At 42.7% G+C, this 23,139-nt stretch overlaps 2 protein-coding genes across 10 annotated transcripts in view; both read right to left on the bottom strand.

The window, feature by feature from the left end:
- Positions 1-18,152, bottom strand: part of LOC115202858 (MAP kinase-activating death domain protein) — an 87,168-nt gene extending 69,016 nt beyond the window's left edge. For 2 of the 5 annotated variants that reach the window (XM_029766944.1, XM_029766946.1), the window contains exon 1: positions 17,823-18,152. The gene's annotated coding sequence lies outside the window, so the exon portion shown is untranslated. The remainder of the gene's footprint in view (positions 1-17,822) is intronic. The other 3 variants (XM_029766947.1, XM_029766948.1, XM_029766945.1) reach the window with 2 other exon arrangements.
- Positions 18,153-19,593: 1,441 nt separating this feature from the next.
- LOC115202857 (oxysterols receptor LXR-alpha) overlaps positions 19,594-23,139 on the bottom strand; it is a 38,099-nt gene continuing 34,553 nt past the window's right edge. For all 5 annotated transcript variants that reach the window (XM_029766943.1, XM_029766942.1, XM_029766938.1 and 2 more), the window contains one exon: positions 19,594-22,987. In XM_029766943.1, the coding sequence (XP_029622803.1) occupies positions 22,841-22,987 (147 nt within the window). In that variant the 3' untranslated portion in view covers positions 19,594-22,840. The remainder of the gene's footprint in view (positions 22,988-23,139) is intronic.

Here is a 23,139-nt window from a genome sequence, read left to right as displayed (position 1 = left end):
AAGGACAACCATCTCTGCAGCACTCCACCAATCAGGCCAGACGGAAGCCACTCCTCAGTAAAAGGCACATGACAGACCGCTTGGGTATTGGCAAAAGGCACCTAAAGACTCTGAGAAGCAAGATTCTCTGGTCTGATGAAACCAAGCTTGAACTCTTTGGCCTGAATGCCAAGCGTCACGTTTGGAGGAAAGCTGGCTTGGGTATTGGCAAAAGGCACCTAAAGACTCTGACCATGAGAAGCAAGATTTTCTGGTCTGATGAAACCAAGCTTGTGGGGATGTTTTTTAGCAGCAGGGACTGGGAGACTAGTCAGGATCGAGGCAAAGATGAACAGAGCAAAGTACAGAGAGATCCTTGATGAAAACCTGCTCCAGAGCGCTCAGGACCTCAGACTGGGGCGAAGGTTCACATTCCAACAGGATAACAAGCACACAGCCAAGACAACGCAGGAGTCTCTGAATGTCCTTGAGTGGCCCAACCAGAGCCCGGACTTGAACCCGATCGAACATCTCTGGAGAGACCTGAAAATAGCTGTGCAGCAACGCTCCCCATCCAACCTGACAGGGCTTGAGAGGATCTGCAGAGAAGAATGGGAGAAACTCCCCAAGTACAGGTGTGCCAAACTTGTAGCATCATACCCAAGAAGACTCAAGGCTGTAATCGCTGCTAAAGGTGCTTCAACAAAGTATTGAGTAAAGGGTCTGAATACTTACAGTGGCTTGCAAAAGTATTCACCCCCCTTGGAATTTTTCCTATTTTGTTGCCTTACAACCTGGAATTAAAATAGATTGAGGGGTTTGTATGATTTGATTTACACAACATGCCTACGACTTTGAAGATGCAAAATATTTTTTATTGTGAAACAAGAAATAAGACAAAAAAAAATGAAAACTTGAGCGTACATAACTATTCACCCCCCCAAAGTCAATACTTTGTAGAGCCACCTTATGCAACAACTACAGCTGCAAGTCTCTTGGGTCATGTCTCTATAAGCTTGGCACATCTAGCCACAGCGATTTATTCCCATTCTTCAAGGCAAAACTGCTCCAGCTTCTTCAAGTTGGATGGGTTCTGCTGGTGTACAGCAATCTTTAAGTCATACCACAGATTCTCAATTGGATTGAGGTCTGGGCTTTGACTAGGCCATTCCAAGACATTTAAATGTTTCCCCTTAAACCACTCGAGTGTTGCTTTATCAGTATGCTTAGGGTCATTGTCCTGCTGTTTGTCTTCTCTGGAATAATTATCAGTGTAGCCCTATCACCTGGACATATACTGTAATACTGTATCTATAATCGTTCGCTAGTAATACTTGTCCTGCGCGAATTTGTATTTGTGATGCATACATTTGTCACGTTAAAAAGAACAAGGGTTGAGGGAATAGGGAATGTTTTTCCTAAACAAATGAAGGATTTCGGTAACAGAACAGAAGACTCTTGGTTGGGGGATTTTTGTGTGTGTGTGTGTGTGTGTGTGGGGGGGGGCTAAGTCGCATTCGCATTTTTTCTAACCGTTGTACACCCACACCATTCTGTTGTTGTGGTACGCTCTCACCATTCCAACACAGAAAAGCTGTTTAACAAAAAAATATGTAAATGGAAGGAAAACTATTTCACTCGTATTGTAAATTTCATAGAGCGAGCTAAATTCATTGTGCATGAAACCACAAAGTGATGCCTGCAAGGCCCGTGTCATTCTGGTATGCCTAACAGATATCTGATATTCCCAGAAAAACTGTGCTGATGTTGAATTATAGGCCCATCTGATGAGGTACTTATCTAACCCTAGAGAGGGCATTTTCTGAGCTACAGTACTGCAATTATCTCACAGAAGACAGATCAGGTCTGTCAAATAATCTGTAGTGAGGACTGCAAACTCAAGTGTTTGGAGAGCATGAGAAGTAATCTAGCTAAGGATTTATGGAGATGTAGCCCAAAGGACAGGGGAAATGAAATGTGGAAATAAGCTTTCTCCACATCCACCTTAACAACCCATGACTAAGATGTAGGAATTCAAAATACACGTTGCAATTCAACATAAAATCAGGAAATGGACCAGTGAGTTTATTTTGTATCATAGGCTATAGGTCACATTGTGCCACATTCAAACACCTAGTTCTCCTCTTCCAATACAACACCTTTTGATAAGATCAATACTACTATAATGAAATACTCTGATTAGATCCTGCTTGTGGAGAATCGCTCGGGCTGCAAGTCTCTCGCAGCTCTCGAACCAGCAAAACTATCAATCTGCCTCGTTGGCAATGAGGTGGAAATGAAGGCATGATTCAGTGATTAGAGCAGACACTTCTGCTCGAAAAGCAGTTTTTGCTAAGAGTCAAAATATCTCACAAATCAACCTGTGGACAGAGATCAGAGATTGATAGCTGGGCTGACATAGTAAGTTACCAGTAATGGGCCAATTGGATAGTAAACACCGCATGACATAAACACGCCTCCAAGTACCGTTTAGGCTACAGGACAGATTTTAACATACTAAAAGAGACAGAATCAACTTAATGGAGGTGTGTGTCTGACATGTGGAATCGAGGTTTGTAGTCTAAAACCAGTACTACAGCATCCATCAGAGGAGTAATTGGAGTCAGGAGACAATACAAACAAAGGTAAACTATAGCCTAATTGACAGACAACCCAACCCCATCTAGTAGTGTGCGCTCTCAAAGTGGACACTTACCACAGCTCTGTATTATGTTATATTAAAACTCCAGTATTTGTCCGCCATAGCGTGTTCTCCATATTCCTTTTAAATAGGAAGCACAATTTGTTTTCAACCCTTATTTCCACCATGACTTATCAAAACTCGTTCTCTCATGGCTCTCTCGTCCCTCTGTAGCAGACATATGGTGAGCAATACGTTTGGAACATTACTTTAGTGCCTGATTGCAAACAGGATGCATGTTTTGGAAATAGTTTATTCTGTACAGGCTTCCTTCTTTTCACTCTGTCGTTTAAGTTAGTATTGTGGAGTAACTACAGTGTTGTTGATCCATCCTCAGTGTTTTCCTATCAGCCATTAACCTCCGTAACGGTTTTAAAAAGTCACAAATGGCCTCATGGTGACATCCCAGAATGGTTTCCTTCATCTCCGGCAACGGAGTTAGGAAGGACACCTGTATCTTTGTAGTGACTGGGTGTATTGATACACCATCCAAAATGTAATTAATAGCTTCACCATGCTCAAAGTGATATTCATTGACTGTTTTTTTTAACCCATCTACCAATAGGAGCCCTTCTTTGCGAGGCATTGGAAAACCTTCCTGGTCTTTGTGGTTGAATCTGGGTTTGAAATTCACTGCTCGACTGAGAGAACTTACAGATCATTTCATGTATGGGGTACAGAGATGAGGTAGCCATTCAAAAATCATGTTAAACACTATTATTGTACAAAGAGTGTACTTATGTGAAGCAAATGTTTACTCCTGAACTTATTTAGGCTTGCCATACCAAAGACGTTGAATACTTATTATCTCAAGAAATTTCAGCTTTTCATTTTTTATTAATTTTGTAGAAATGTGACATTATGGGGTATTGTGTGTAGGCCAGTGACAAAAAAAATCTAAATTTAATACATTTCAAATGTACGCTGTGACACAACAAAATGTGGAAAAAGTCAAGGGGTGTGAATACTTTCTGAAGCCACTGTATAGGCACCTAGGCCTATTTGACTGCCCCCCCCCCCAACAACATTGTTTTAGGCCTAGGCTTTCACTTCAAAATCACTGTCTAAACATATGTCGGTTAACTTCGCATTGGGAGAAACTTTACTGATGAACGTTGGCATGAGATATAAAAAGCGTTTGGATACCTTGTGAAAATAAAGTCTATGACACACTCATCCACAAATCTTTGATAGCTGTCTTGCTTTCCCATCTAAAACAAATTAAGGCCGGTTTATAAATTACGTGCGCAACACAAAAACAGTACGCAAAATGGAGAGCCTGCATTCGTGTGTCAAATTATGAATTGTGGGGCTGCACATATAGGTTTCCTACGCAACACAATTGTGTATAGCTAGTTGTAGTTCTTCAATGCGTCGGTACATAGGGTATGAACTAGGCTTAAGGCAGAATTCATAGAGGAAATATTAGCCTACTGAGTGTGTGAAAAACATGGTGGATCTGAGAGAAAAATCTCTAGAAAGATAGAAGGGTATGGAAGTCTAACGTCCTTGCGCAACTGGTCATGTGACCTACTTGCTTCCCAGTCGATCATTTTTTATTCCGCCTACAGCCCTATCGGCCTGAGGTAATAACATTCAGCATAGTCGTCATAGTAACCAAAACCCTGCTTTCTTCTTGCTCAGCTGTGTGTCGGATTATTCTTTATTCAGAGAACGTTAGTGAGCAGGGCACCAATGTTATCAGTGGCACCAAAGGTTTTATTATCTAGGCTAATGGGCCGTTTTACAAAATATGATCAGGTCAAATTAGGAAATTAACCATGACAGCTACAAAGCAAAAACCAGGAAGAATGTAGCCTATATATGGCTCTGGACAAGGCCTGACCAAATGGCAATTATTAACGGAAGAACGGAAGAGGACAAGGACCTCAAGTAGACCCAAAGAATAATGTGATTTGGTTCATAAAAAGTGAGGCTGCGATCTAAAATAGGCATAACTGGCCATTCACTGAAAGGTAGCCTAATGTTTGATTACAGCAGCTCTAGTTCATTCAAGTTCCTCTTATTTCTTTAGTTGCTCCTTTCACAATAAAGCCTATTTACCTACCCACAGGCCTCGGATATTGATAAAGCTTAATTGCGTGCTCAATTTCAGGTCATGCCCTTACAATATTATGCAGACGTCAAAGGCTGGTACAAACAAATGTCCATGGAAGGTCATTCTCAGTTGTCAAAAAAGGCCCACCAGGCTTACTACTATGAACTGTCAACGAAGCAACTAGGCCTATAACGGTCTAGAATCTTCTTTTAAAAAGGTGCCACTGCATGTACGTAGGCCTAGCTTTTTCCCCCCTATCAATAACAGAGCAAATATTGCCTGAGCCTTCTTCACTGGTTTGTTTACCTTCCTTCTTGGAGTAGCATAATTAACTTACAAATGTGTGGGCGCTAATGCACTAGGGACCTCAGCAGTGAAGAGTCAGCAAATAACAAATCTATGTGGCCATGTAAAAAACTGTGCACGCTTATATCTTGTTCCCAGTAGCCTTCTTAAAATGGTGATAAAATGTCAGCTCCACCTAGCATCTAGAATTCAAACTAGGCTTAGGCTACATCTAGAGCCAGACAACGTGATCATTTAACAAAGTAGTCCAGTGCCTACATCTGGACTACTCAGTGCATTCTGCATTCTGCACTAGAAACTAGATACATCTGCACGTGGTGCCTTTGAAACTACACCCAGAAAGACAAACACTCCACAACCTGATCAGCTTACCAGTAGCCTATATGTTGAAGTTGGTTGTGTTTGATCTGATGGGTAAAGGCATCCTCAAATATTAGCCTACTAGGCCTAAGTGCTCAGCAAAAAGAAATAGCCACGGAGAATGGAGTAAAAGCACCAGACCGTCTGGATAGTACGTGTACCCGGAGATGGACACATGAAATACAGGCTGTTCGTGCCATTCATTTGCTAACAGTTTGCCATTTGGAGTGGCTATGACTGAAACAGCCTCAACCACATCGAACACCTTTGGGAGCAATTGGAACGCCGACTGCGAGCCAGGCCTAATCGTCCAACATCAGTGCCCGACCTCACTACTGCTCATAGCTGAATGGAAGCAAGTCCCGACAGCAATGTTCCAACATCTAGTGGAAAGCCTTCCCAGAAGAGTGGAGGCTGTTATAGCAGCAAAGTGGGGACCAACTCCATATCAATACCCATGATTTTGGAATTAGATGTTTGACGGGCAAGTGGCCACATACTTTCGGTCACCCGTGTGGCTCAGTTGGTAGAGCATGGTGTTTGCAACACTAGGGTTGTGGGTTCGATTCCCACAGGGGGCCAGTATGAAAAAAAATGTATGAAATGTATGCATTCACTACTGTAAGTCGCTCTGGATAAGAGCGTCTGCTAAATGACTAAAATGTAAAATGTAAATGTTGTGCATGTCTGCTGCAGAGAGAGAGAGCATGACAAAATGAGTTTTGATCAGTCACGGAAACAAAAGTGCTGAAAACATGTTGGCTAACCATTTAAAAAGAAGATGAATAACAAGGTATAAGATGAAAAATAGTTCTGGAGCAGGTACAGCTGACTAGCGCTAGCTAACGCTCGCTAGCAAATATAAATAAATATATATACACACACACACACACACTGAACAAAAATGTAAAAATTTGCAAGACTTTACTGAGTTGCAGTTCCTATAAGTAAATCAGTCAATTGAAATAAATTCATTAGGCACTAATCTATGGGTTTCATATGACTGGGCAGGGTCGCAGCCATGGATGGGCATAGCCCCACCAACTTGTGAGCCAGGCCCAGCCAATCAGAATTAGTTTTCCCTCACAAAAAGGCTTCATTACAGAAATAAATAATCCTCAGCACTCCCCACTCAGACGATCCCGCAGGCGAAGAAGCCGTATGTGGAGGTCCTGGGCTGGCGTAGTTACATGTGGTCTGCGGTTGTGAGGCCGGTTGGACATACTGCCAAATTATCTAAAATAACGTTGAAAGTGGCTTATTAACAGAGAAATTAACATTAAATTATTTGGCAACAGCTCTGGTAGACATTGCTGCAGTCAGCATGCCAATTGCACGCTACCTCAAAACTTAAAAGACATCTGTGGCATTGTGTTGCGTGACAAAGCCACACATTTTAGAGCGGCCTTCTATCATGTCCCCAGCATAAGGTGCACCTGTGTAATGACCATATTGTTTACTCAGCTTCTTGATATGCCGCAGCTGTCAGGTGGATGTATTATCTAGGCAAATTAGAAATACTCACTAACAGGGATGTCATCAAATTCGTGCATAAAATTTGAGAGAAATAAGCTTTTTGTGTATATGGAAAATTTCAGGGATCTTTATTTCAACTCATACAACCAACACTTTACGTGTTGCATTTAGATTTTTGTTCAGTGTATATAAAAATAAATCGATACTTGGAGTCAAAGTATCAATATAAATTAGTCCAAAATAATATCAATCCCCCCATCACTAGCAAATTCTGTTTGGAAATGCCACATAGCCAAACTGATTAAGAAATGTCCTTTTGATTGGGCAATTTATTGTTTTATGTTTGCAGTTAGGGCCTAGCTAGGACGGTCATTTCTGTCCAATATATAGCAAAACATTTGTAACTGCCACCTTCAGCATGCCACATTAATGACAACACCAGAGTTTTTATATCTGCCCCGGACGTGAGCATAAACATACAGAGCTGACAACATACACAATTTCCCCACCAAAACCAATAACCCTTCTTCACTATGCATAGTGTACGTCACTGTGTACACTATGCGTTGCATGCCAGGTTTCAATAGCTACACAATTTTAACATTGTGACATATTGAAATAGAGTTATTGAAAATACACATTTTAGGGTAGGGGTAACAGAGCTAGAGCTCCAGGTCAAAGTTTACCAATGCAACAGCAACACTGGCAAAACACAAGATACACTGTAAACCTCTCAGCTGCCTCATCTGACAAGAGGTGAGATCTGGGTCGAGCAATCAAAGCCTTCCTTTCTCGGAGAACAGGAAATCAGAGTAGGCTAGCGTAATGACTGAGCCATGTGAGAGAAAGCAGGCCCCCACAAATCGAATCATCTTCACAGGCTAAATAATGGCCCAGGTTAAGGCAACAGCTGAATCTGGTCTGAGCGGTCTACTCTCCAGGAGGCACTGACTGGTTATGTAAGCATGGAGGGGAGATATGATTCACACAACATGCAAACCAACTAGTACCAGTTACACTGAATTGCAACCAAGATGGAAAGGATGTAGCCTATTGCAGTGGCCTCACATTTTTAAAATAGCCAGATTGTCCCTTTATTGGACAAGACAATGTCTCGATAGTTTTGCTGTGAACAAAGCTAAAACTGCGGAAAGACACCTAGAAACATTAAACATAGGCACACAAAAGTGCTGTACAGTAAATAAACAAATGTGGCTCTCTCTCTTGGTCCCTAAAGGGACAGATCTTGATGTTGTGGCTAGTGTGTCAGCATTCAGACATAGGCCTAATATAGTTAAATAAAGGTTAAATAAAAAATATACATAATATTATGCCTTCTATCAAATGAAGAAGACACTGACTAGTTCAAGCAAAACTGCTTGAGTTGTACTCATGCAAATATTTAAGCTATAGGCTTGAGCTTCTTTCTCATTCTTGCAATGTCATCATAATTTGCCTGATGTGCATCTGTATCTAGACAGTGCAAGACCGTGTCCTTTGCTCCCGCCTGCCCTCGCCGTCGTTAACAGAACTGCGGGAAAGCAGTGCCCGACAGACGGCGGCCAAATACACCTTCTACTAGTGTCCTAGCTATTGTTAGCTACCTAGGTAGCACCCAGTGTCCTTCACTAAACACCTGCCCTCGCCTTTGTTAACAGAACTGCGGGAAAACAGTGCCAGACAGGCGGGAGTGAAGTACAGTCTACCGGTGTGCTAGCTAGCTACCTTTCCCACCTGCTGTGTACAGGAGTCCTAGCTAGCTAGAGGGCTCACACGGTGTCCTTCGCTCCCGCCTGCCCTCGCCGTCGATAACAAAACTGCCGGAAAGGAGTGCCCGATCGGGGATGCAAACTGGTGAGGGCCCAAAAAGGTGACACTTTTTTTGTTGTTGCACTGAAACATGCAAAAACAAAATACCTGCTAGGGAGAAATGCAGGTTTTAGCTAATTAAACAACAAAGAATATGGTCTACATGCTCAGTCTGTGTGTGTAATGTGAACCTAACTCACAGCTGAAAAATGTAAAGAAAGTAATCCAAATGTTATTTGTTGCATAGACTTTACTGCAAATGACACTCACGTCTTGAGAACAAACAATACACTAATATTGCAGTTAGCCATGACAGCCTTTATAATATAACGCTTGTGACCACACACATCTAAATATTGCACTTGGGGAAAAAACGTCTTAAAGTAGAATGAAACAAACAGGCATTCTATTTTTGCTCTATTATAGTAGCCACTAGAGTAGATATCGATTAAGTGCAGGTCACTAATTAAATGGTTAGGTTACTAATGTTAGCTCATCTGATGTTGTAACGTTAGCTGTCTGACTTCATTAGCCAGCTAATTTTCACACCATAAACTCAATTATTTGATCAGTTAAGTTGGCTAATGTTGCTCAACATTTCTCTGGCTAGCTAACGGAGAATTTGATCCAGCTAGCAGGATAATTAACAATGCTAACAATACTTGTTCCACTACACCTTCTCCCTCAGCTCAAACTTTCCAAATGCCAGTTGTTTTTCAGTTACAGCTCATGAAGTACGCTTCATCACCTTCTCACCCCTGTCTACATGGACAGGCTTTACACCTACCTCTTCGTTATCATTCAGGGTACGTGCTGCTGTAAATGGCAAACTGCCGTCCTACTCTCTGCTGTCTTTCCAGAGCACGCGCTGATGCTGTAACTACTGTAGCAAATTGGTTCTCTTCCCTCTTCAGTCGCGTGCTGCATTCTGCTGTTATGTGAACGATTGGCTGAGCCTTGTGTTGCACCAAAGGCACATCACTCGTCGGATCTACACAAACACGTACAGTGAGGGAAAAAAGTATTTGATCCCCTGCCGAATTTGTACGTTTGCCCACTGACAAAGAAATGGTCAGTCTATAATTTTAATGGTAGGTTTATTTGAACAGTGAGAGACAGAATAACAACAAAAAAATCCAGAAAAACACATGTCAAAAATGTTATAAATTGATTTGCATTTTAATGTGGGAAATAAGTATTTGACCCCCTCTCAATCAGAACGATTTCTGGCTCCCAGGTGTCTTTTATACAGGTAACGAGCTGAGATTAGGAGCACATTCTTTAAGGGAGTGCTCCTAATCTCATTTTGTTACCTGTATAAAAGACACCTGTCCACAGAAGCAATCAATCAATCAGATTCCAAACTCTCCACCATGGCCAAGACCAAAGAGCTCTCCAAGGATGTCAGGGACAAGATTGTAGACCTACACAAGGCTGGAATGGGCTACAAGACCATCACCAAGCAGCTTGGTGAGGTGACAACAGTTGGTGCGATTATTCGCAAATGGAAGAAACACAAAAGAACTGTCAATCTCCCTCGGCCTGGGGCTCCATGCAAGATCTCACCTCGTGGAGTTGCAATGATCATGAGAACGGTGAGGAATCAGCCCAGAACTACACGGGAGGATCTTGTCAATGATCTCAAGGCAGTGGGACCATAGTCACCAAGAAAACAATTGGTAACACACTACGCCGTGAAGGACTGAAATCCTGCAGCGCCCGCAAGGTCCCCCTGCTCAAGAAAGCACATATAGATGCCCGTCTGAAGTTTGCCAATGAACATCTGAATGATTCAGAGAACAACTGGGTGAAAGCGTTGTGGTCAGATGAGACCAAAATGGAGCTCTTTGGCATCAACTCAACTCGCCGTGTTTGGAGGAGGAGGAATGCTGCCTATGACCCCAAGAACATCATCCCCACCGTCAAACATGGAGGTGGAAACATTATGCTTTGGGGGTGTTTTTCTGCTAAGGGGACAGGACAACTTCACCACATCAAAGGGACGATGGATGGGGCCATGTACCGTCAAATCTTGGGTGAGAACCTCCTTCCCTCAGCCAGGGCATTAAATGGGTCGTGGATGGGTATTCCAGCATGACAATGACCCAAAACACACAGCCAAGGCAACAAAGGAGTGGCTCAAGAAGAAGCACATTAAGGTCCTGGAGTGGCCTAGCCAGTTTCCAGACCTTAATCCAAACTCTCCACCCCCGCAAAACCTCTACACTGAGTCAATACTGTTTCCGGTCACAACTTGCAGACTTGTTTACGTGCTGCTGTGCGTTTTGTTGCCGATCTTACTTTGCTACCTGACAACTTCACGGTTTTTACTTTTTCATTACCGTATATTTTTAGTTTTTCCCTCACTCAACTTTTTTCGTTCAACTTTTTCACCCCTGAGGTTTTATCTGGACATGGTTCGTCAGGACTTCCAACAGCCGAAGCTAAGTAACATTAACACGATGCCTTCTAATTGCAGTCGTTGTACTTATAATATACAGGAGAACGATCGCCTTACGGCGAAGATAGCTGTGCTGCAAGCCCAGCTTCAGACGCAATCGTTAGGAAAGAAACAGCGTCTGTGCCACCAGTAAGTACAGATAGTAACGTTAGTCCCCGCAGCCGGACAACTTTCTCATGGCTTCTGGAGGGAAACGCTGTAGGAATGCTCAACCGGTGTCGCTTATTCAGCCGACAGAAACTTTCAACCGGTTCTCCCCATTAAGCGAGTCGGAGTCGGAGGCCGAAACTTCTCTGGTCTCTGCTCCTCCCGTTGTGGGGTCTGAGACGCCGAAGCCTCCCACCATTAGCTCTGACAAATTGAAAACCCTAGTCATTGGCGACTCCATTACCCACAATATTAGACTAAAAACGAATCATCCAGCGATCATACACAGTTTACCAGGGGGCAGGGCTACCGACGTTAAGGCTAATCTAAAGACGGTGCTGGCTAAAGCTAAAACTGGCGAGTGTAGAGAGTATAGAGATATTGTTATCCCCGTCGGCACCAACGATGTTAGGATGAAACAGTCAGAGGTCACCAAGCGCAATATAGCTTCAGCGTGTAAATCAGCTAGAAAGATGTGTTGGCATCGATTAATTGTCTCTGGCCCCCTCCCAGTTAGGGGGAGTGATGAGCTCTACAGCAGAGTCTCACAACTCAATCGCTGGTTGAAAACTGTTTTCTGCCCCTCCCAAAAAATAGAATTTGTAGATAATTGGCCATCTTTCTGGGACTCACCCACAAACAGGACCAAGCCTGACCTGTTGGAGTGACAGACTCCATCCTAGCTGGAGGGGTGCTCTCATCTTATCTATGAACATAGACAGGGCTCTAACTCCTCTAGCTCCACAATGAAATAGGGTGCAGGCCAGGCAGCAGGCTGTTAGCCAGCCTGCCAGCTTAGTGGAGTCTGCCACTAGCACAGTCAGTGTAGTCAGCTCAGCTATCCCCATTGAGACCGTGTCTGTGCCTCGATCTAGGTTGGGCAAAATTAAAGATGGCGGTGTTCGCTTTAGCAATCTCACTAGAATAAAGACCTCCATCCCTGCTATTATTGAAAGAGATTCTGATACCTCACATCTCAAAATAGGACTACTTAATGTTTAGATCCCTCACTTCAAAGGCAGTTATAGTCAATGAACTAATCACTGATCATAATCTTGATGTGATTGGCCTGACTGAAACATGGTTTAAGCCTGATGAATTTACTGTGTTAAATGAGGCCTCACCCCCTGGTTACACTAGTGACCATATCCCCCGCGCATCCCGCAAAGGCGGAGGTGTTGCTAACATTTATGATAGCAAATTTTAATTTACCAAAAAAAAAAACAACAACGACGTTTTCGTCTTTTGAGCTTCTAGTCATGAAATCTATGCAGCCTACTCAATCACTTTTTATAGCTACTGTTTACAGGCCTCCTGGGCCATATGCAGCGTTCCTCACTGAGTTCCCTGAATTCCTATCGGACCTTGTAGTCATCGCAGATAATATTCACATTTTTGGTGACTTTAATATTCACATGGAAAAGTGCACAGACCCACTCCAAAAGGCTTTCGGAGCCATAATCGACTCAGTGGGTTTTGTCCAAAATGTCTCTGGACCTACTCACTGCCACAGTCATACTCTGGACCTAGTTTTGTCCCATGGAATACATTTTGTGGATCTTAATGTTTTTCCTCATAATCCTGGACTATCGGACCACCATTTTATTACGTTTGCAATCTCAACAATTAAAATGCTCAGACCCCAACCAAGAAGCATTAAAAGTCGTGCTATAAATTCTCAGACAACCCAAAGATTCCTAGATGCCCTTCCAGACTCCCTCTGCCTACCCAATGACATCAGAGGACAAAAATCAGTTAACCACCTAACCGAGGAACTCAATTTAACCGTGCGCAATACCCTAGATGCAGTTGCACCCCTAAAAACTAAAAACATTTGTCATAAGAAACTAGCTCCCTGGTATACAGAAAATACACGAGCTCTGAAGCAAGCTTCCAGAAAATTGGAACGGAAATGGCGCCACACCAAACTGGAAGTCTTCCGACTAGCTTGGAAAGACAGTACCGTGCAGTATCGAAGAGCCCTCACTGCTGCTCGATCATCCTATTTTTCCAACTTAATTGGGGAAAATAAGAACAATCCGAAATTTCTTTATGATACTGTCGCAAAGTTAACTAAAAAGCAGCATTCCCCAAGAGAGGATGGCTCTCACTTCAGCGGTGATGAATTCATTAACTTCTTTGAGGAAAAGATCATGATCATTAGAAAGCAAATTACGGACTCCTCTTTAAATCTGCGTATTCCTCCAAAGCTCCGTTGTCCTGAGTCTGCACAACCTTGCCAGGACCTAGGATCAAGGGAGACACTAAAGTGTTTTAGTACTATATCTCTTGACACAATGATGAAAATAATCATGGCCTCTAAACCTTCAAGCTGCATACTGGACCCTATTCCAACTAAACTACTGAAAGAGCTGCTTTCTGTGCTTGGCCCTCCTATGTTGAACATAATAAACGGCTCTCTATCCACCGGATGTGTACCAAACTCACTAAAAGTGGCAGTAATAAAGCCTCTCTTGAAAAATCCAAATCTTGACCCAGAAATTATAAAAAACTATCGGCCTATATCGAATCTTCCATTCCTCTCAAAAAAAATTGAAAAAGCTGCCTTCCTGAAGACAAACAATGTATACGAAACGCTTCAGTCTGGTAGACTGCACTGAGACTGCACTTGTGAAGGTGGTAAATTACCTTTCAATGACGTCAGACCGAGGTTCTGCGTCTGTCCTCGTGCTCCTAGATCTTAGTGCTGCTTTTGATACCATCGATCACCACATTCTTTTGGAGAGATTGGAAACCCAAATTGGTCTACATGGACAAGTTCTGGCCTGGTTTAGGTCTTGTCTGTCGGAAAGATATCAGTTTGTCTCTGAATGGTTTGTCCTCTGACAAATCAACTGTAAATTTCGGTGTTCCTCAAGGTTCCGTTTTAGGACCACTATTGTTTTCACTATATATTTTACCTCTTGGGGATGTCATTCGAAAACATAATGTTAAATTTCACTGCTATGCGGATGACACACAGCTGTACATTTCAATGAAACATGGTGAAGCCCCAAAATTGCCCTCGCTAGAAGCCTGTGTCTCAGACATAAGGAAGTGGATGGCTGCAAACTTTCTACTCTTAAACTCAGACAAAACAGAGATGCTTGTTCTAGGTCCCAAGAAACAAAGAGATCTTCTGTTGAATCTGACAATTAATCTGGATGGTTGTACAGTCGTCTCAAATAAAACTGTGAAGGACCTCGCCGTTACTCTGGACCCTGATCTCTCTTTTGAAGAACATATCAAGACTGTTTCAAGGACAGCTTTTTTCCATCTACGTAACATTGCAAAAATCAGAAACTTTCTGTCCAAAAATTACGCTGAAAAATTAATCCATGCCTTTGTTACTTCTAGGTTGGACTACTGCAATGCTCTACTTTCCGGCTACCCGGATAAAGAACTAAATAAACTTCAGTTAGTGCTAAATACGGCTGCTAGAATCCTGACTAGAACCAAAACATTTGATCATATTACTCCAGTGCTAGCCTCCCTACACTGGCTTCCTGTTAAGGCAAGGGCTGATTTCAAGGTTTTACTACTAACCTACAAAGCATTACATGGGCTTGCTCCTACCTATCTTTCCGATTTGGTCCAGCCGTACATACCTACACGTACGCTATGGTCACAAGACGCAGGCCTCCTAATTGTTCCTAGAATTTCTAAGCAAACAGCTGGAGGTAGGGCTTTCTCCTATAGAGCTCAATTTTTATGGAATATTCTGCCTACCCATGTGAGAGACGCAGAGTCAGTCTCAACTAAGTCTTCAGTAGGTCCTATGATTAAGTGTAGTCTGGCCTAGGGGTGTGAAGGTGAACGGAAAGGCTGGAGCAACGAACCGCCCTTGCTGTCTCTGCCTGGTCGGTTTCCCCTCTTTCCACTGGGATTCTCTGACTCACCCCTATTACGGGGGCTGAGTCACTGGCTTACTGGTGTTCTTCCATGCCGTCCCTGGGAGGGGTGCGTCACTTGAGTGGGTTGAGTCACTGACGTGGTCTTCCTGTCTGGGTTGGCGCCCCCCCTTGGGCTGTGCCGTGGCGGAGATCTTTGTGGGCTATACTCGGCCTTGTCCCGGGATGGTATGTTGGTGGTTGGAGATATCCCTCCAGTGGTGTGGAGGCTGTGCTTTGACAAAGTGGGTGGGGTTATATCCTTCCTGTTTGGCCCTGTCCGGGGGTTTCATCGGATGGGGCCACAGTGTCTCCTGACCCCTCCTGTCTCAGCCTCCAGTATTTATGCTGCAGTAGTTTCTGTGTCGGGGGGCTAGGGTCAGTCTGTCACATCTGGAGTATTTCTCTTGTCTTTTCCGGTGTCCTGTGTGAATTTAAATATGCTCTCTCTAATTCTCTCTTTCTCTCTTTCTCTCTCTCGGAGGACCTGAGCCCTAGGACCATGCCTCAGGACTACCTGGCTTGATGACTCCTTGCTGTCCCCAGTTCACCTGGCCGTGCTGCTGCTCCAGTTCCAACTGTTCTGCCTGCAGCTATGGAACCCTGACCTGTTCACCGGATGTGCTACCTGTCCCAGACCTTCTGTCCCAGACCTGCTGGAACCCTGACCTATTCACCGGACGTGCTACCTGTCCCAGACCTGCTGTTTTCAACTCTCTAGAGACAGCAGGAGCGGTAGAGATACTCTCAAAGATCGGCTATGAAAAAGCCAACTGACACTTACTCTTGTGTTACTGACTTGTTGCACCCTCAACAACTACTATGATTATTATTATTTGACCATGCTGGTCATTTATGAACATTTGAACATCTAGGCCATGTGCTGTTATAATCTCCACCCGGCACAGCCAGAAGAGGACTGGCCACCCCTCATAGTCTGGTTCCTCTCTAGGTTTTGACCTTTCTAGGGAGTTTTTCCTAGCCACCGTGCTTCTACACCTGCATTGCTTGCTGTTTGGGGTTTTAGGCTGGGTTTCTGTACAGCACTTTGAGATATCAGCTGATGTAAGAAGGGCTATATAAATAAATTTGATTTGATTAATCCCATAGAAAATCTGTGGAGGGAGCTGAAGGTTCCAGTTGCCAAATGTCAGCCTCGAAACCTTAATGACTTGGAGAAGATCTGCAAAGAGGAGTGGGACAAAATCCCTCCTGAGATGTGTGCAAACCTGGTGGCCAACTACAAGAAACATCTGACCTCTGTGATTGCCAACAAGGGTTTTGCCACCAAGTACTAAGTCATGTTTTGCAGAGGGGTCAAATACTTATTTCCCTCATTAAAATGCAAATCATTTTATAACATTTTTGACATGCGTTTTTCTGGATTTTTTTGTTGTTATTCTGTCTCTCACTGTTCAAATAAACCTACCATTAAAATGATAGACTGATCATTTCTTTGTCAGTGGGCAAACATACAAAATCAGCAGGGGATCAAATACTTTTTCCCCCCACTGTAGGTCACCTATTTTGGATTCTAAACGGCGAATTTTGCCAAAAGGTGACTAGTTTGCATCCCTGCCGATAGGCGGGGCAAAGGACACGGTCTACCTAGTGATGCTATGTTTGATACTGGAGCTCAGAGGCACACGTCGAAATAGATAAGTGTACTTCAAAGCAGGGTGCCGATGCCTGTATCAATTTATCAGAAGCATGTGATCAATGACATCCGAAGCTTTGTTTCGTTAAACAACCACCTGATCGGTTTGGTAGAAGACAAAAAGGCTACGGGATGTGGGACATCACCTAGAATAATTTGGCTGCTCTAAATTCTTTTGACCAGCCCATAGTAACCATGTTGGTCAAAGACTCGAGTAATGGACCTATCTGACAGAATTTGGTGAAAAACCTCAATGCTTCAGGAAGCTTAGTTTCCCCATCACTAGCTACTGATTGTTGCCCCGTCACTTCTTCCGTGGGGTTTATCAGAGGTTGGCATCCAATGTTATGGTGCATTACCGCCACCTACTGTACTGGAGCGCCCCCGACTCCCTCCTGTGAACTAAAGTCCTAGCTTAAAAAACGGACCAATAGAAGTATAAAGAGGGGTGCTGCTGATGCAGGAACGCCTCAAAATGCGGGTCGCAATGGCACCCTTCTCGGCTAGCGACACAGTTTAGCTCTATCTAGCCAGCAAACCAGGCTATGACACTACCTCACGCTGTCTTGACGGAATAAGGAAGACAGTGGTGAAGGTGACTTAATTATGTGATACGGGAAAGTTACCTCCAAATGGTTGACAAGTCCCATGTTTAATTACAATAAGGACGTGGGATATTCTATCTACAACGACCCGCATGTAATTGTTGTTCCAGTGTTTAGCACCATCTATATTCAGCGTCCTTCTGGACAGGTACAGATCAACCCAACACCATCACTTATACGTACGTCACGAGTGCATTAGCTAACAGCTATCGTAAGTAGCTAGCTATCATAAGTAGCTGACTGGATCTTTAAGTTTGTTTACCATGGCAAGTAACAATATTTGATCGATCTGTACTCATTGACGTTGTCATATTTGTGATAGTTGTGAAATGGTCAACCAAGATACGAATGGAAAATGCAAGACCATCTTACCAGTAGCTAGCAGTGTGTTAGCTAGGTGGCTAGCAATACCCGCTAGCTGTCGTCGACGTCGGGCTGGTATGTTGTTGGTGGTAGAAAGAAAGCCAGTGAGGAGATGAATTGAGACGTATTTCAAATAGCGAGATGTAATAAGTATCCTGGATCCATTTTCCAGAGATGGTGATTCAACACCTCTCCAATGTGTATTTTAAATCCACACCTAATTTTAGCCTGTGAAATGCTAGTTTGCTTGCACACGTATGATTATTGGCATAAACCCCGTCTTCATAACATTTCCTCCAGATCATCTGCAGGGACTGGAGTTCCGCGGGTGGGGGCAGACTGTACAATTGTGAGACCTATGTGAAGCTAGCCACAATAGTGGAATTTGCGGTTTGTCTTCAACATAAAAGTCCCTAATTGAAAGTAATGCAAACGGATACAAATAGTTGAATCATGTCATATTTGGACAATATGTTAAACAAGGTGGGCATTGTTAAATGTATATAACAATCAGTTGAAATCACACTGGATGTATTAGACTTCATAATTGCATTGGGGGCATACTTATTTATCTGTACAGCCTTACCCCATGTCATTGATCCACAAGCCATAGGTATCAGTCTACTCAGTGACACCCACAGAACAACTGAATAGTTTACACAAATATTAGTATCATAGGACTTTGACTGTGGGCTCAGTCAGCCTACTGTGGATATTTATATTCATAATGATATTACACTGTACAGTCTTACCTATGGATTGTGGATCAATGAAATGTGGTATGTCTGCTCAGTGACATCCAGGGCCACAGATTTTAGCGGTGTAACTCTTATTGCAGGACATTGACTGTGGGAAATCACTTCAGTACAATATGAATGTGAATACGCACAATAGGCTGACAGGGGAGGTGATTTCCCACAGTCAAAGTCCCGCAATATGAGCTACGAGACTAATATTTGTGTAATCCTTCAGTTGTCACTGAGTGGACTGATTCAAGGATTGTATAGTTTAAGAAAACATCGCCAACACTGAATTTATTAGCAACTAAAACTTGCTTAGTGTACCTTTAGTCATCGTTACAACATATACTGAACAAAAATATAAATGCAACAATTTTAAAGATTTTACTAAGTTACAGTCCGTAAGGAAATCAATTAACTAAATATATTCATTAGGCCCTAATCTATGGATTTCACATGACTGGGCAGGGGCGCAGCCATGGGTGAGTCAGAGGGCATAGGCCCAACCACTGGGGAGCCAGGCCTAGCCACTCAGAATTCGTTTTTCCTCACAAAAGGGCTTTAGTACAGAGAGATATACTCCAGTTTCATCAGCTGTCCGGGTGGCTAGTCTCAGACGATCCCACAGGTGAAGAAGCTGGATGTGTTGGTCCTGGGATGGCTTTGTTACACATGGTCTGCAGTTGTGAGGTCAATTGGACATACTGACAAATTCTCTAAAACAACATTGGAGGTGGCTTATGCTAGAGAAATGAACATTCAGTTCTGGTGGACATTCTTGCAGTCAGCATGCCAATTGCACACTCCCTCAAACCTTGAGACATCTGTGGCATTGTGTTGACAAAACTGCACATTTTAGAGTGGCCTTTTGTCCCCAGCACAAGGTGCACCAGTGTAATGATCATGCTGTTAAATCAGCTTCTTGATATACCACACCTGTCACGTGGATGGATTATCTTGGCAAAGGAGAAATGCTCCGTAACAGGGATGTAAACACATTTTTGCACAACATTTGAGAGAAATAAGCTTTTGTGCGCATGGAACATTTCTGGGAACGTTTATTTCAGCTCATGAAACCAACACTTTACATGTTGAGTTTATATTTCTGTTCAGTATATTTGGGAATTGTCACTAAGCATATCATTTAAATGACAAGAAAATAGACCCCGAAAGGACTAGAACTATAAATTGCATGAAGCCCGCTGTGTAATAAAGTAAATACTTGTCAATGCAGTAAAATGCCAAGGTAGAGATTCCAAGCTCTTCTGATAAAAATGAATAAATAGCCACAACTGTTGACTGCTCTATTTGACAACAGAACACCCAAACAAGTGGGTAAATAAATTCACAATACATTTATTTTACTGGCTGTGATATATTTAAGAGAACTAATTACAATAAAGCATTTATTTTGTATAAGCTTAACTCAAATCACTTTGAAATTGTAATAATTCCAAATCAGAAATATTAGTGGTTTTTGGTTTCAGTTGGTACACAAATATATAATCTGGCAATAGGCTACAATATCTTTCAGGTTTTAATTTATACATATAAAGCAGAATATACATGGTCTTAAAGTGTTAAAAAAATATTCAAATAAGTTTGCATTTCTATGTCAATATAGTTTACAGATTCACCCTTTAAGATGTAGAGAAGGGAATTAAATGAGTTCTGCACACCAGAAGGTCGTAAATGCTATTACAGTCAACTTTCAGTTACCTACAGTATTAACATTGTGTATTCTAAACAACTGAAAACAGAATTTAGACCCCATACCTTGTGTTAATGCTTAGGTTTTCTATTCAGACTGAAAATACTGATGTAATTTCAATGTAGACAATCATTTGCTGGTATGAGTTACATATTGAAAGGAAAAATAGGAAAACTGGGATTGTATGGTTTTGCAACTTAAGTCTCAAGAGTAATTGAAAATAGATGGCTCCACACACGCATGCCCAGGGAAGAGCAAACCCTTTGCATAGTGTGTAGAAGAACCATCTTCAGGTTATGAGTCAGCTCCATCAAAGACAATCAATCTCAACCGAACTGAATAAAACAAATAGCCATAAAAACCTGATGGATGACATCAGACTACAAATAGAAGACCATCAACCCTAATATAACACATTTGTTAAATAATTGCATTGATTTTCTTCTAACTGAAAGCGCCATCTTGTAATTGTTCCATATAGCTTACTCCCTTATCTCTGTGCTACTTTGACATATTGTGCAACTGTTATGATAATCTCCCCATTTTGTCTTGGAGTCCTCAACTCTCCTCTATTTCACACTGATCTGAGTTGTAAAGTGGGGTCAGGAATCGCATCAAAAACAGCTTTCCTTCTGAACGTTTGTTTTCTTAAGTGTCACATTAGCAAAGTCATACAAAGGACTGATAGAAACAGCATCATGGGGGGGGACTGTTGAGTGAAATCTTATGATCTTATTAGAAATGGGTAAGACTATACCATTCACGAACAACCATTTATAAATAGTGTAAAACTATTAAGTATTTCATTATTACTTGTAAGCATTTACAATGGTTTATTCATGAAAGTTATAGTGTAACCCAAAAATGTTACCGTTGCAGAAAGTACTGCAGTGCCCACACAAGGAGCGCAGTTTTACTTATTTTGCTATTCCAACTATTGTGGGATGCAAAGCACATTTTAAACATCTGGATGAAATTGCCACTCAGATGTCTGGAACCATGCTGGTTTGGGGGAAGGGAGGACCGTACATACAACTAGACCAGGGATGTGCAACTGGCGGGCCCCTCGGACTAATTTCAGTCGGGGTCTCAACTTACTGCTGAGAGTTAGAATAGAATATACAAAGTGCAATTTGGTTATGCATCAGCAGTCAATTAGCTCATGTCAGCTAAATGAAATTGTTAAGTTAGCTGGCTGCTAGACTATCTAAGCTTGTAGTAAGCATGGTCGAATTACTGACCAGTGTGGGGCCCATTGACCATCAGTTCTTAAAAACCGCAAACATTTTCTTCCAGCCTATGGCAAAATTGGGGGGGGGGGGGGGGGGGGGGGAAATCGGTCACTTAAATGTTTTGCTCGCAAGGTAGGCGGGGGAGATTGTGGGTACGCAGACACACTGCATGATGAGTTCCGTTTTTGTGCCCCCAGCCTATCCCCTGGCCTAAGCTTACAACTCCCTAACGTAGCATTGAGGTTGTTCCAGTGTATAAGGCCTCAGCTTGGCCCTCACATATCCAGTGATGCTTTAAAAAAATTAAATAATTCACTGCTTGCTTGTGCGTAAGTGAGTGATTGTACAAGTCATTTTGTATGGATGTCTTCACTTGTGGGCATACTGAATATATATTTTGTCATATTAATATATACTTTGTACATGTAAATCAATGTTTGAGTGCATTTACAAAATGGTTGGTGGGGGTCCTGCACTTGAAAGTGGTAGGCTACGCATCTCTATACCAACACTTCACCTTAAATAATTCAACACAATTACTTTCTTGTTCCTTCACCGAGGAGAACAAATCAGATGGCTGACTATTAAACTGCTAAATCACAACAATAATCAAGCAGGTGACCTACCATTCTAACATACATTTGGACAGTGGACACCAATAAGACACATTGCTTAACATTGGGCAGCAGTTAGCATACCTCTGTATCCTATCCCATTGCAACACGGGGCTATAACGTCTTCTGTTTATTTGGGGTTATCATCCATGATGTGGACTTGGGTTGGGAGCCGGGGGGGGCATTGCCAAAACCTTCTCAAAGCATCATGGCAATTGTCATTATAGATAGGCCGATCACGAGACTATCAACAGATATCAGTAGATGTAATGGTGAACACTGGCTAGCAAGTCTGAGCCACACTGACCATGACAGCACAATCTCACCACAAGCCCGTCTCACCTTCAATAACGAAATGGGCGAGGGATAGAAATCAGGTGTGCACAATCCTCAACCCATAGAAATAGAATGAATATAATTGGTAATTCTATTTCTTTGCCCCAACCTCCCCAGGAGATTACAGTGTCCCAGTCTGCAGTACAGAGGGCCATCATTATCCTCCCAAACTGCATAGAAGATGTAGAAGAAAAAAAAGAAATTCTCCAATCTGGCAACTGATTCAATCTGGCAACCGATCTGTAGATTTGATCCGCCGTGTTTGGGTATCCTGGGAGGCATCGCTTCATTCAAGTCTTTTTTTCGACACTCGAAAGACAAACCCAATGTTTCTGTCCATCCCAGTACGCAGGTTTGCGGAGCGCGGCAGAGTTCCGCAAGGGTGTCGGCGAAGTCACTCGTGGACGTCCCAGATTTCAGATAACAGCGGCGGGAGCTTCTTGTCCTGGAGGCGTAGGGCGAAGACCTGCTCAGAGTGGACGCTGCTGAGGGTGCGGAGGCTGACCAGCTTCATGAGCATGCGTGGAAACATCAGGTGATCCTAGAAGGAAGAGAGATTAATGTAACCCCACTCATCATTCAGGGTCGGGGACCATTACATTTTGTATTTTTAAACCTAACATTTTCCTATTACTTTCAATTTGGATTTTCCCACTCATGACCTGAATTTCAATACATTTTCTGTACGGACTG

Source organism: Salmo trutta, chromosome 12 (assembly GCF_901001165.1).
Source record: "Salmo trutta chromosome 12, fSalTru1.1, whole genome shotgun sequence".
NCBI lineage: Eukaryota > Metazoa > Chordata > Actinopteri > Salmoniformes > Salmonidae > Salmo > Salmo trutta.
This window is presented reverse-complemented; position numbering and strand designations above follow the sequence as displayed.